The 15,042-nt window shown below is 40.9% G+C and overlaps 1 protein-coding gene and 1 non-coding gene across 5 annotated transcripts in view; both read left to right on the forward strand.

Annotated features, from left to right (window-relative positions):
- Positions 1-15,042, forward strand: part of DIP2C (disco interacting protein 2 homolog C) — a 463,773-nt gene that overhangs the window by 334,984 nt on the left and 113,747 nt on the right. For all 4 annotated transcript variants that reach the window (XM_066233339.1, XM_066233336.1, XM_066233337.1 and 1 more), the window contains 3 exons: positions 7,213-7,277; positions 9,505-9,598; positions 9,700-9,819. In XM_066233339.1, coding sequence (XP_066089436.1) covers positions 7,213-7,277; positions 9,505-9,598; positions 9,700-9,819 — 279 coding nt within the window. The remainder of the gene's footprint in view (positions 1-7,212; positions 7,278-9,504; positions 9,599-9,699; positions 9,820-15,042) is intronic.
- TRNAD-GUC (transfer RNA aspartic acid (anticodon GUC)) lies at positions 9,940-10,015 on the forward strand. The gene has a single exon. It is a non-coding gene; the product is annotated as a tRNA-Asp (tRNA).

Here is a 15,042-nt window from a genome sequence, read left to right on the forward strand (position 1 = left end):
ATGCTTATTGGCCATCTGTCTATCCTCTTTAGAGAAGTGTCTATTCGTCTTTTGCCCATTTTTGAATTGGATTGTTTGTCTTCCTGGTATTGAGTTTTACAAGTTCTTTATAAATTTTGGTTATTAACCCCTTATCAGACATATTGTCAAATATATTCTCCCATTGTGTAGTTTGTCTTTCTATTCTGTTCTTATTGTTCTTAGCTGTGCAGAAGCTTTTTAGTTTGATATAGTCCCATTTGTTTATTCTGTCTTTTATTTTACTTGCCCGTGGAGATAAATCGGCAAATATATTGCTGCGAGAGATGTCGGAGAGCTTACTGCCTATGTTTTCTTCTAAGATGCTTGTGGTTTCACGGCTTACATTTAAGTCTTTTATCCATTTTGAGTTTATTTTTGTGAATGGTGTACGTTGGTGGTCTAGTTTCATTTTTTTGCAGGTAGCTGTCCAATTTTTCCAACACCATTTATTAAAGAGGCTGTTTTTACTCTATTTTATGCTCTTACCTCTTTTGTCAAATATCAGTTGTCCATGGAGCTGTGGGTTTATTTCTGAGTTCTCTGTTCTGTTCCATTGATCTATGTGCCTGTTCTTATGCCAGTACCAGGCTGTTTTGAGTACAATGGCCTTGTAGTATAACTTGGTATCCGGAAGTGTGATACCTCCCACTTTATTCTTCCTTTTCAAGATTGCTGAGGCTATTTGTGTTCTCTTTTTGTTCCATATAAATTTTTGGAATATGTGTTCTATACCTTTGAAGTAAGTCATTGGTATTTTAATTGGTATTGCATTGAATTTATAAATTGCTTTGGGTAATAATAGACATTTTAATGATGTTTATTCTTCCTAACCATGAGCACGGTATATGCTTCCACTTGTTTGTATCTTCCCTGATTTCTTTTATCAATGTTTTATAATTTTCTGAGTACAAGTCTTTAATCTGCCTGGTTAAATTTATTCCTAGGTACTTTATTTTTTTGGTTACAGTGGTAAAGGGGATTGCTTCCTTAATCTCTCTTTCTGACAGTTCATTGTTAGTGTATAAAAATGGCTCTGATTTCTGAGTATTAATTTTTATCCTGCCACCTTGCTGACTTCATTTATCAGGTCTAGTAGTTTTTTGACTGAGACTTTAGGGTTTTCTATATACAATATCATATTATCTGCAAATAATGATAGTTTTACTTCTTCTTTTCCAATTTGGATGCCTTTTATTTCTTTTTCTTGTCTGATTGCTGTGGCTAGGACTTCCAGAACTATGTTGAGTAAGAGTGGTGAAAGGGGGCACCCCTGCCTTGTTCCTGATCTTAAGGGTATTGCTTTTAATTTTTGCCCATTGAGTATGATGTTGGCTGTGGGTTTGTCATAAATGGCTTTTATCATGTTGAGGTATGTTCTCTGTATTCCCACTTTGTTGAGAGTTTTGATCATGAACGGATGCTGGATTTTATCAAATGCTTTTTCTGCACCTATTGAAATTATCATATGGTTTTTCTCCTTCCTTTTATTTATGTGATGAATCACATTGATTGATTTGCAAATATTGTACCAGCCTTGCCTCCCAAGAATAAATCCACTTGATCATGGTGTATGATTTTTTTTCTTTATTGCTGGATCTGGTTTGCTAATATTTTGTTGAGGATTTTAGCATCTAAATTCATCAGGGATGTTGGCCTATAATTTTCTTTCTTTGTGTTGTCTTTGCCTGGTTTTGGAATCAGAATTATACTCACCTCATAAAAGGAGCTTGGAAGTCTTCCTTCCTCTTGAATTTTTTGAAATAGCTTGAGAAGGATAGGAGTTAGTTCTTTTTTGAATATTTGGTAGAATTCACTTGTGAAGCCATCAGGCCCAGGACTTTTCTTTTTTGGGAGTTTTTTGATAACTATTTCGATCTCATTTGTTGTAATTGGTCTGTTTAGGTTTTCTGATTCTTCCAGATTAATTTTTGGAAGATTATATGTTTAAAGGAATTTGTCCATTTCATCTAGGTTGTCTCTTTTTTGGCGTACAGTTCCTCATAGTATTTTCTTACAGTATTTTGTATTTCTGTTTAGTCAGTTGTTATTTCTCCACTCTCATTTCTAATTTTAATTATTTGAGTCTTCTCTCTTTTTTTCTTGGTGAGTCTGGTTAAAGGTTCATCGATCTTGTTTACCTTTTCAAAGAACCAGCTCCTGGTTTCATTGATCCTCTATATTGTTTCTTTAGCCTCTATGTCATTTATTTCTGCTCTGATCTTTATTATTTCCTACCTTCTACTAGCTCTGGGCTTTACTTCCTGTTTTTTTTCTAGTTCTTTTAGATGCAGGGTCAAGTTGTTTATTTGAGCTTTTTCTAGCTTCTTGAGGTATGCCTGTAATGCTGTGAACTTCCCTCTCAGGACTGCTTTTGCTGTGTCCCATAAATTTTGAGTTGATGTATACTCGTTATCTTTCATTTCTAGGAATTTTTTTATTTTTTATTTTTGGATCTCTTTGTTAACCCATTCATTATTTAATAACATGCTATTTAGTTTCCAAGTGTTTGAGTATTTTTCAGTTTTTCTGTTGTGGTTGATTTCCAGTTTCATGCCATTTTGATCAGAGAAAATGCTCGATATGATCTTAATTTTCTTAAATTTGTTGAGACCGCTTTTGTGCCCTAACATGTGGTCTATTCTAGAGAATGTACCATGAGCACTTGAAAAGAATGTATATTGTGCTGCTTTAGGATGAAAGGTTCTGAATATATCTATTAAATTGATTTGATCTAGTATGTCCTTTAAGTCTGCTGTTTCTTTGTTAATTTCTTTTCTTGAGGATCTATCTAGTGATGTTAGTGGGGTATTGAAATCCCCTACCATTATAGTATTGCTGTTGATTTTGCCCTTTAATTCCATTAAAGTCAGCTTTATATATTTATGTGCTCCCATATTAGGTGCATAGATATTTATAATGGTTATATCTTCCTGTTGCATTACTCCCTTTATCATTATGTAATGACCTTCTTTATCTCTTACTATTAGCCTTTGTTTTAAAGTCCATTTTGTCTGATATAAGTATTGCTACCCCAGCTTTTTTTTCATTTCCATTTGCGTGAAATATTTTTTTCCATCCATTTATCTTCAGTCTATGTGCATCTTTTGTTTTAAGGTGTGTCTCTTGTAGACAGCATATGTATGGATCCTGTTTTCTTATCCACACAGCTACCCTATGTCTTTTGATCGGATCATTTAGTCCATTTACATTTAAGGTAATTATTGATATGTAATTGTTTATTGCCAATTTATTCTTTAAAACTGTATTCCTCTTTTGCTCTATTCTTTTTCTCCTTTGATCTGTTTACAACAAGCCCTTTAGGAATTCTTGCAGCCTTGGTTTGGTTGTAATGAATTCCTTGAGTGTTTTTTTTTTTGTCTGGAAAGCTTTTTATTTCTCCTTCAATTTTAAACAATAGCCTTGCTGGATAAAGTAATCTTTGTTATAGGCTCTTGTTCTGCATTACTTTGAATATTTCTTGCCATTCCCTTCTGGTCTCAAGTGTTTCTGTTGAGAAGTCAGAAATCATCCTTATGGGGGCTCCTTTGTAGGTGATAGCCTTTTTTTCTCTAGCAGCTTTTAATATTTTCTCTTTATCACTTAGCTTTGGTATTTTAATTATGATGTGGCTTGGTATAGATTTCTTTGGGTTTCTTTTTAATGGAGTTCTCTGTGCTTCTTGAACTTGTGAGACGTTTTCCTGCTTTAATTGAAGGAAGTTTTCAGCTGTGATATGTTTGAACAAAGTTTCTATCCCTTGTTCTTTCTCTTCTTCAGTAACCCTTATGATGCAGATGTTATTTCTCTTCATGTTGTCAGAGAGCTCTCTTAGAGTTTCCTCAGACTTTTTGAGTCTCTTTTCTCTGCTCTGCTTCCGTGCTTTTATTTATCTTGTTCTCTAGCTCACTGATTCGATTCTCAACTTTATCCATCCTGCTTTTAATTCCTTCCATTGTGTTCTTTATTTCTGATATTGTATTTGTCATTTCTGATTCTTTTTTATTATTTCAATGTCCGTTTTTATATTTGCTATCTCTTTATTTAGGTGTTCGTAATGACCATCTGTTGTTGTTCTAATATCTTTGAGCATCCTAACAATCGTTATTTTAAACTCTGCATCTGGGGTAATTTGGTTATATCTAACTCATTCAGGTCCTTTTCTGGGGATTTCTCTTGATTTATTTGTGTTGCATTTCTCTGCTTTCTCATTTTGTCTGTGTAAAAGAAGGTTTTGGCCACAGGATTCCACTGGGTGTGGCCTCTGTTCCCTAGGTGTGGTATGTCTGCAGGCCCGCCACCCCCTCTGCCGTTGCTGCCTAGGGCGTTCAGGTATGGGCGTTGCCGGTGACTGCCCACTGGGGCTGTTGCTGTGGTTTCCACCTCTCCTTCATGGGAGTGGCTGTGATCACGTCCTTGGTGTACAAACCTGTTGGCCTTGGCCTTCGCCCCGCCCCTGAGGGTGTTGTTATGCTCGGCCCTGAGGGCAGGGGTGAGCACCTTTGCTCAGCTGCAGGTCTCTGCCTGTTTCCGGGCTTCCACCTCGCCCTTGCAGGAGGAGCCCGCTCGTGGGACGGCTGCAAGCCTTGGCTCCACAGGCCAGGCGGGACTGCATGCCCAAGCTCAGTAGTGGGACTCCGCTTGTTGTGGGTTTTTGGGTCCTCCCCCGTGGGAGGAGCCGGCTCCCAAGTCAGGCCACAAGCCTCAGTTCCATGGGAAGGGCAAGGCTGTGCTCCTGCGCCCTTGCTCAAGGGTAGGTCTCCACCCTTTCCAGGGCTCCTGCCCTTCCCCTGCAGGCTAGATTGCAGGCAGCCCACAGCTAGGCTTGACCACTTTTGCACGTCCCACCCTCCCCAGCAGGGCAAATCTCAGCCGTGTGGGTGCGGGTGCTGCAGCTCGGACCCTAAGACTCTCTACTGTAGCCCCGAAAGCTCCTTCCTTCTAAGCGTCTCTGCTCTGAGTGCTGCGGGAGAGCTTGTTTGGCTGGTATTGCTGTTTCCAGGGGAAATATTCACTTCAGATTTGGGGAGTGACTCATCCCAGAGGTTAGGGTGGCTGTCTCTCAAAATGTTTCTCCCTGTGCCTCCTAGATTACACTCTCTTCCTGCTACTCTGATATTCTCTTCTCTCCCCGTTCTCCGGAGCCCCGGGTGAGTGGTTGTGAGAGAGGTATTCTGCGCGATCCCTTTAAGAAGAATACTGGATGGCCCTGGCTGGTTGGCTCAGTGGTAGAGCATCGGCCTGGCATGTGGAAGTCCCGGGTTCGATTCCCGGCCAGGGCACACAGGAGAAGTGCCTATCCGCTTCTCCACCCCTCCCCTTCTCCTTCCTCTCTGTCTCTCTCTTCCCCTCCTGCAGCCGAGGCTCCATTGGAACAAAAGATGGTCCGGGTGCTGGGGATGGCTCCTTGGCCTCTGCCCCAGGCGCTAGAGTGGCTCTGGTCACGACAGAGTGACGCCCTGGATGGGTAGAGCATCGCCCCCTGGTGGGCATGCCGGGTGGATCCCAGTCAGGCGCATGCGCGAGTATGTCTGACTGCCTCCCTGTTTCCAGCTTCAGAAAAAAAAAAAAAAAGAATACTGGGTTTGAGAAATCAGTCTCTTTCTTACAAACAGTATCCTGACTTGTTTCCAGCTAAATACTGTCCTTATGCCTCTTCTGGGCTCTGGGGCTACAGGCTGTGGCTTTGTTCCTGGGGCTTAGGACCCTCCCCTCTCTGCTAAACTCACTTCCCGCCACGCGGCCTCTCCCGACTGCCGTTTGCTCTGGGGAGCTGGGCAGCCCTCTCCGTGTTTCTGCTTTTCCTACCAGTCTCAGTGTGGCTTCTTCAGTGTTCCTTGATTGAAGAGTCCTCTTAGTTTAGTCCAAAGTTGGTTTTTCCAGATGATGGTTCTTAAAATTAGTTTGTAATCCACTTTGGTTCTGGGAGGTGGAAGTTGGTACGTCCGCCTACTCCATCGCCACCTTGTCTCCTAGTTTAGCATTTTTACAGCACTACTGAGGAAGCACAAGATGCACAGATCTCCCCCAACCAAGTAACCACCATCTGGAAAAGCTCTGTTCAGCACCTGATGGGTGGTCCAGTCCCCTTTGGTACCTCCCTTGATGCCAGGCTACACTAGCTTCCCCAAGTATTATGAGTGTCTCAGTCTTGGATGGCAGCGAGGACTTCCCTGGCAGATTCTGTTTTTAGTTTTGATTTCAACATTTCTTACAATCTCATGACCCATTGCCTTGCCTAATTGAAGATCAAAGGATGTCGCTCTTGTGGGGTTGGAAGAAGGAATGAATACACACACACATACACACACACATACACACATACATATATATTTATGTATTTCCTCCTTATTTCTCAACCTAAAAAATATTTGTATAAAATGAAATATAGGCTGTTTCCTCTGAGCATGTTTAGTTTGAAAGCCCCTCTGCCCATACTCTGAAAGAGGTCAGGCACGCAGTACTGAACCTTTGCCAGCATCTGGAGAACAAACAAGTAAAAATGAAAGATGAGGCATTGGTAAGTGCCTGGGGCTCAGCACTGAGCACTGTTGGGCAGAAGTTTAGGCAGCTGGGGTACCTGCATAGGACACTTGACAAATATGACTTTAAAAGCTATGTTTATGGTGTCACTGGCCACTGGCTCTCCAGCTTGGCATCCACGTTTCATCATAGTAGTTGTTCCACTTATATATTTTTAGCTCCCTTTTCTTACTCTCACCTTTAAAAAGCCCCCCATAACCCTTGACGACTACTCCATCCTATCCCGTCAAAGCCCTTGTGCCCTTTATTATTCCAACCCCACCCCTGAGGCTTCTATGGTGTAGCATAGGGCATTTGCCAGCAATTGTCTCATTCTCTAAATTTCCTGGGAGAACAGCACAGTGATGGAAATGAAAAGAATCATTTTTAAAAGGGTGGGGGGAGGCAAAAAGGGTGAAAATATGTATATAAAGAGAGAAGGAATAAGGTGCTTGAAGCGATGGTGTGAACGTGCATGTAAGAACTTTTGTCTAGAAACACTTTCCAGGCGGACCAGCGTTTTTAAATGGGTTAGGAGGCTGCAGGCTTTCTACAAAGATACAGTGAAATGGTGTTACTCTAAGATTCGTTACTACCCCTGATGTGACTCTGGATTATCTTCGCTCTTTGTTCTGTACCTGCCTTTCATCTTTCTACTCTTTATTTATACAGCTGAAACAATTGTGAATGTGTTGGATTTCAAGAAAGACGTTGGACTCTGGCATGGAATCCTAACAGTAAGTGTGATGCCTGGCCCTGTTCTATCCTGTTTACATTTTAATGTGCTCATGTCAGAATTAGAATTAGGATCTTTATTCTTAGCATTTAGGGCAGCGGTTCTCAACCTGTGGGTCGCAACCCCCATGGGGGTCGCGACCCACAGGTTGAGAACCGCTGAATTAGGGTAAGCCCTTTTCTCCCCGTTATAAGGAAAAGTCCTTGTTAGAAGTCTTGAATTTCAGATAATATGACTTCTTATTTCTTATTATTTCTCTTTGAGTCAGTATTTATGAATATTGAGGGAACCTACTGTTTCATTATGCCACAGGGGAAAGTCCTTTACAGATCTCCCCTTAATGAAAAGTCAACATGTGTCATAGAGAATGCATGTCTCAATGTTGATGTCACTTGGTTAGTGATGACAGTTCAAAGCTATAGGCATACTTATAGACAAATAGCTTATTTAAGATATGTTTGGCACTTAAAAATGTGTAGCAGAACTACTTACCATGTCTGTTTTATATGAGGTCCTTTTTAATTACTGTTTTCTTCTTAAGTTTTTTATGCTGAAATTTTTTATTTTTTCTGAAGTAGAACAGTCTAGTTTTGTTTTGTTTTGTTTTTGCATGATTGATAGGGACATCGACACAGAAAATGGAATTTGTTGTTTGTTCATAAATCAGAATTTGTTGGAACAAGAGCATTTAATGTGTCACATGAGACCAAAGTTTTGCAGCTCCAGATCGGCAGCTTCTTTCTGTGATCAATATGGCTCATTTCTACCATTTGGATACTAGTAGATGACAAGGTGCACAAGCATGACTTCCCATTTGTGCTCACACTGCTGTGCTGGTGCTGTGGGGGAGAGTCCGGGCTCAGAGACCCAGGCTCGGATCTCAGCCCTTCTATAGCTTTGTGACTCCTGGCCAGTCACCTGAGCCCCAGAATTGTTTGTTGCTCAGGTCACTCTGAATCTCATTTTCCTTATCTGTCCAGTGGGAATGATGATGTTTTGTGAGAATCATGGATCTGATGTTAGTGAGCACCTAGTCCATCCACCTGCTTGATAATGTGACAGAGTTGCTATGATTGTTGCCATCAGTTTTTCATCATAATCTTGCTATTAACAGCCCTGTGGTGGTTCTTATTTATATTGTCTTTCATCTTCTTACTATTGCTCTGGATTACTGCCCCAGGAATTGGCGTTTTCTGAGTCTCTTGCTGCCACCTTTAACAGCAAGGCAGGTCTGACTAGACAGCCACACACACTCCTCTGTGGCATCTTTTATGTGGTAGAAGGTGCTGTCATTGTCACATGGAGTGGAGAACAACTGAAATGGAGAGGGGACTGTCCAGCAGGCTTACTTCCACCCAGGGAGGGACAGTTGGCCATTGTCCCTCAGAACTTCCCGAGTTAGACCAGTGCTCTCCAGAGCAGTCTTCATCTCTACCCACAGTAGCCAAGAGAATCTTGATATGAGAGAGCCCGCCAGGGAGGGTTCTGGCCAACGTTCCCCCTTTTCTAGTCATTAACTGCCAGCTCTTGAGTGCTTTGGACCAAATGACATCCAGGCAGATGTGTGAGTCCTACCTGAAGCACATAGGCACTAACTATTTTTTTTATTTAAGTTTGCTTTTGCTTTTTTTCCCCACTTACAGTTGATATTCACATTATTTTAGTTTCAAGTATATGTATAGTGGTTAGACAATTATGTACTATACAAAGTGATCCCTCAATAAGTCTAGTATTTTAAAAGTTATTTTTGGTCATTTGTTTTAAAGAAATGAATTTTGTAGGCATCCTAGCATGCATTAGCAAGGCTAAATGGAATACTGAAGGTGGTACAGACACTTTCCACTGCTCCTTGATGTTTCAGTGGAACATTTAGTAAAGGAAATGAATTTTTGAAATAAAAGTTAGTATAATACACTAGAAAAACTTAAGCTTCCAGATGATTGAAAACTGATGATCATTCAACTTAAGTTTTCATTAAAAATAGTATTTGGACTTAGATTCTTTAACTGTATCAGGAAAAGCATGTGTTGAGAGGATTAGATAACCTTTGAGACATCACTTCCCAGATTATTATGAGATGGACTGGAATCAGCTGCCTGTTCACACTAAGCACTTCTGGAGGTGGGATGAGCCCCACATCTGTCCTGTTATGTCCCCACCTGGAGCCTGGTGCCAGTGGTAGCGGTTGAGGGGGGCTCTCCTTCCCACCTTTGTGTCCTTGCTTTCAGAGCGTCATGAACATGATGCATGTGATCAGCATCCCGTACTCGCTGATGAAGGTGAACCCACTGTCCTGGATTCAGAAGGTCTGCCAGTACAAAGGTGTGTCCCAGGGTGGCCCCAGTGCTTCCCCACTATCATGAGTCCCTCTTTCATGTCTTATGGTCCACATACTAACTACCTTTCCTCTGCTTCTACTTTAGCAAAAGTGGCATGCGTCAAGTCCAGGGACATGCACTGGGCATTGGTAGCACACAGGGATCAAAGAGACATCAACCTCTCCTCTCTGCGAATGCTGATCGTGGCTGATGGCGCAAATCCCTGTAAGCAACATCTGCTGCTCAAGCTAGGACAGGCAGGCTGCAGGGCCCTCATTGTCAGAGCTCATTCTGTACACTTTGATTTTTCTTTTTCTAGTCTTTACCTCAGTTAAGAAGTCTCAAGCCCTGGCCGGTTGGCTCAGTGGTAGAGCGTCGGCCTGTCGTGCAGGAGTCCCGGGTTCAATTCCCGGCCAGGGCACACAGGAGAAGCGCCCATCTGCTTCTCCACCCCCTCCCCCTCTCTTTCCTCTCTGTCTCTCTCTTCCCCTCCCGCAGCCGAGGCTCCATTGGAGCAAAAGATGGCCCGGGCGCTGGGGATGGCTCCTTGGCCTCTGCCCCAGGTGCTAGAGTGGCTCTGGTCATGACAGAGCGACGTTCCTGATGGGCAGAGCATCGCCCCCTGGTGGGCATGCCGGGTGGACCCCGGTCGGGTGCATGTGGGAGTCTGTCTGACTGCCTCCCCGTTTCCAGCTTCAGAAAAATACCAAAAAAAAAAAAAAAAAAGTTGTCTCAAAATAACAACTAAACAGAGCTACTCATTGACTAAAGGCACCATGGTGTGCCAGTGGAGAACATGGAGCTTTCAGATATGGCCCTGGGGTTAAGTCCTGGCTCCTCCTCTATTTTTATTTTGTGGTCCATAATAGGTTTATTGATCAAGAAATTAATTTGTTATTTTTAATGAAATTTTTTTATCAAATCCTAAAGCAAATATTATCTAGGTAAAGTTGTTAGCAGTTTCATAGAACACTATTACTACGCCTGGAGAAGTATTTCAGTCAGTTGAAATAAAACCCAGCTAGCATGTTTGTTTATGAGAGGAATATGTAAGCCAGAAGCAAAGTGAATGAATGTGAATTAAATGTGAGGAAGTTTGTTTCTGACCACATTTGTAAACTGTGCAGTGTGTATATTTGTAAATTAAAGCAGCATATACTTTCTTGAAGAACATCTAATAGAGCCTGACCCACTGGTAACACAATGGACAGAGCTTCTACCTGGGATACTGAGGTCCTAGGTTTCAATACCCCAAGGTCATCGGCCTGAGCACAGGCTCACCAGCTTGAGCATGGGAGCATGGGGCCACTGGCTTGAGCATGGAATCATAGACATGACCCCATGGTCACTGGCTTGAACCCCAAGATTACTGGCTTGAAGCCCAAGGTTACTGGCTTGAGCAAGGGCTCAGTTGCTTGGGCTTAAGCCCCCTGATCAAGGCACATGTGAGAAGCTATCAATGAACAACTAAGTGACATAACTATGAGTTGATGCTTCTCATCTCTCTCTCTCAAAAAAAAATTCTAATAGGCAAAAGTGGACTTGCAAGCAGATTATTTAGTAATACTAGTTTTATAAATGATTCTTGCATTTACAAAATAACTCTATAACTTGTGAGCTATTTTAACACACAGTTGGTTTTACCCATAACTCTATACAGCGGCATGCCTTATTTAAAACAAGGTAAACTTGTATTAGGAAATCATTCAGCTGATAGGTCCCTAGTAATTATATCTGGATGTCATCATTCGAGTTAATTTAAAGTTTCCTCCATTTGGTTAAGGTAGTGATTTTCAGCTAGTGTGCTGCAAGAATTCTTTTTCTTTTTAATTAAGTAAGAGTAGGGGAAGCAGAGAGTCAGACTCCCACATGTGCCCCAACCAGGATCTATCCAGCAAGCCCCCTTGGGGCAATGCTCTGTCTTTCTGGGGTATTGCTCTGTTGCTTGGCAACCGAGCTATTTTACAACTGACGTAAAGGCCATGGGAGCCATCCTTAGCTCCTGGGGCCAGCTCACTGGAGCCAGTTGAGCTGCGGCTACAGGAAAGAAAGGGAGGATTGTGCCCTGATTGAACCTGGGACATCCATATGTTGGGTCAGTGCTCTAACCACTGAACCAATCGGCCAGGGCGTGAAAGAATTTATAAAATACATAATAGCCCTGGCCAGATAGCTCAGTTGGTTAGAGCATCATCCTGAAGCACAGAGGTTTCTGGTTCAGTTTCTCTCAGGGCACGTACAGGAACAGATTGATGTTTCTGTCTATCTTCCCCTTCCTCTCTCTTTAAAATCAATGAAATAAACATTTGTTTAAAATGCAATACCTGATTATTTAGTCAGGAGCACTGACCTCTTTCTTCCTAGATTACGCTGGGGAACAAAATTTTTGTTGCATCCACAAAAATATTTGTTCTTACCTAATTCGAGTGTGCTGATCTCAAATCTGACATTAGTTTTTCTCTGTAAGCTACAGTATTCTTGCAATTCAAGAGTTTAGGTTTTCATCATATTGTAAAATTTTCAACATTTAGTTCAACGTAATGAAGTAGAATGTCTTCTTGGGCATCATCTTTGTGAAAATATAATAATTTTTATAATGCAGTAAATATACTAATACACTAAAAGATATGATTGCATCAGAATTTGTCTACAATTTTGAAATAGGACATATTAAAACACTTATTTTAATCATAAAATTTGCGCAAAACGTATTTATATTCTATTCAGGCAAAAATTTGCGTTTGTGTACTTGTTGAGGACAATCTCGTTTGATGCTCCAGCAGTAGTCTGACATCACTAACAGCTCCAAGATTTTCGGGAAACTTCTTAAGGTGACTGTTCAGGAAGTGAATCTTAACGCTCATGTTACATCCAATGTCACGGAAAGCCAACAGCATCCTTTGAACCAGAACTTCATAGTTACTTGCTTTTTTGTTGCCAAGGAAGTTCTTTGTAACTGCCACAAAAGACTGCCATGCTGCTTTCTCCTCCTTATTCATCTTCCTGACAAATTCTTCGTCACGTATGAGGGTTCGAATTTGAGGTCCATCAAAATATACCTGCTTTTCTTGAAAGACAAGGCAGGAAAAGTAGAAATAATATGTTGAAAGCATTCACTTTCTGTATTCAAAGCCTGAACAAACAGCTTCATTAAGCCAAGTTCGATGTGAAGTGGGGGGAAAATGATCCTGTCTCGATTAACTACAGGTTCATTTACACTATTTGCATCCCTACTTCCAGAGCTTCACGTTTTGGCCACTCCTTCTGTGTCCAGTGTTTCTCCTGAGCTCGGCTGTCCCACAAACACAGAAAGTAAGGATACTTCGTGAAACCTCTCTGTTGTCCTAGCAGGAAATTTATCATTTTAAGATCCACACAAATGATCCAGTTATGCTCTTCATACTTCAGAAAATCGAGGACAATTTTTATCTCATTATAATCTTCTTGCAGATGAGTTGAATAACCAATTGGAACCGCTGCATAAACATTACCGTTGTGTAGGAGAACACATTTCAGACTCCGTTTAGAGCTGTCAAGAAATAGCCACCTTTCTGTTGGACTCTTAAGTGGTAACACCTAGCTGGCTGTGAAGACTACTGATATCATGACAGTAAACAAAGTATTTGTCTTCGTAAAAAAAAAGTCCACAGAAATTTGTTCAGGCTTCCTGAAATGGAACACTTTAGCTGACCAGTGAAGTACATTCTTTTCTTGAAGGCTGGAGGCTAATAACTCAGCTGCTTTCTTTGATGGGCCCAAATATCTTACTAAGTCATTCAATTCGGGTTGGCTAAACTGCTGAGGGGTTAATGACTGCTTGGCATCAGAAGAAGACCCTTCAGATTCTACAACCATTTCCTCATGCATTTTTTCAAAATACACTTAATCACCATGTTCATTTTCTTTGTCCTTAGAAGAAATAAAACCATTGAAAACTAGAACCGGGAGTGTCTCAAGAGTGTGGGATAGGTCGTATTGCTGAAGGAATATTAGGATATGCGATCATATGCCGTTTCTTCTTGCCGATGCCCTTTGTGTGGATCAGATAGAAATAAGTCACTGCTGTGGTCCTTAGGTTCACACCAAAGCATGAGAATACCAAAAGACATTTCTTTGCATTTTTCTTTTGTCCAGTCACGAAGCATTTCCTCATAATTATGACACACAATATGAGGAGCCCAATTCTTGTCTTGATCGCCAAGGGGAACTTGAAAATAGGCAGTATATGCACGTGTCACAAATGATGAAATATTGCACCTTTTACGTTGAAGTATGTAACAGCCACATATATAACAGAGGGTGTCAGAACTATTTTTACATTTACTCCTACTCAAAGAAGCCATGATTCAATCTTAAAACAAAATAAGAGGGTGTTTTTATCAGATAATAATTTTTTACATTTAAAAACAACTACAATTATGTAAAAGTAATGTTTGTAAACCATTAATTGCCTTGTGATTATTTTCAATCCAAAAGTCGTTGCCCTTTAACTCCAATTTAAAAACCAATGCATGCCATTAAGTGTAACAAAAAGAAATTAAAATTGCATAAAACTAGAGCATGCACCAAAAAACAGATTTCAGATTTGGAATCAGCAATGCAGAAATATATAGAAAATGTTCTAAAACCTCATGCAACAGAAAATGAAAAAAAAATTGTTCCCCAGTGTTATCAAATTAAAAAAATAACACACAATAGCTGTCCAGTGTGAATGAATCAAATTATACTTTTTTTGTCAGATTGGCAAAAAATATATATTTTTTGGTGTGCCACATAATTTTTTAATTTGTTTATGCATGTCATGAGTTGAAAATCACTTGAGTTAAGGTTAGATTTACCCACCTTTTGCATATTGAAACATGCATATTGAAAATGCATATTGAAAATGGTAGAACATGCATATTGAAAATGGTAGAACAATTTTCAAAAAAAAGTTTTTTAAGTTTATCAACCTGACTAGGTGGTGGCACAGGAGGTAGCGCTTTGACCTGGATGCTGAGGATCCCGGTTTGAAACCTTGAGGTCTCTGGCTTGAGTCTTGGCTCATATGGCTCGAATACAGGCACACCAGCCTGAGCACAGGGTCGATGGCTTGAGTGTGGAATCATAGACATGATCCCATGGTTGCTGGCTTGAGCCCTAAGGTCACTGGGTTGCAAGAGGTCACTGGCTCGGTGGGAGCCTCCATCAGGGCATGTATGAGAAGCAGTCAATGAACAACTAAAGTGCTGCAACTACAAATTGATTTTCTCATCTCTCTCCCTTTCTGTTTCTCTCTCCCCCTCTCTCTCTTATCACATGCACATGCATTAAAAAAAAGTTCCATCAGTCAGCAGATGTTTTAAGCACAGTTTTATTTTTTAAATTCTTGAGTTCTGTATGTTTAAGAAAATCATCTTTCTCTGTAATATAAATGATAAATTGAATTGTGTGAGGTGTGTTTTCCAT

The sequence above is a fragment of the Saccopteryx bilineata genome, chromosome 5 (assembly GCF_036850765.1).
Source record: "Saccopteryx bilineata isolate mSacBil1 chromosome 5, mSacBil1_pri_phased_curated, whole genome shotgun sequence".
In the NCBI taxonomy this organism is placed as follows: domain Eukaryota; kingdom Metazoa; phylum Chordata; class Mammalia; order Chiroptera; family Emballonuridae; genus Saccopteryx; species Saccopteryx bilineata.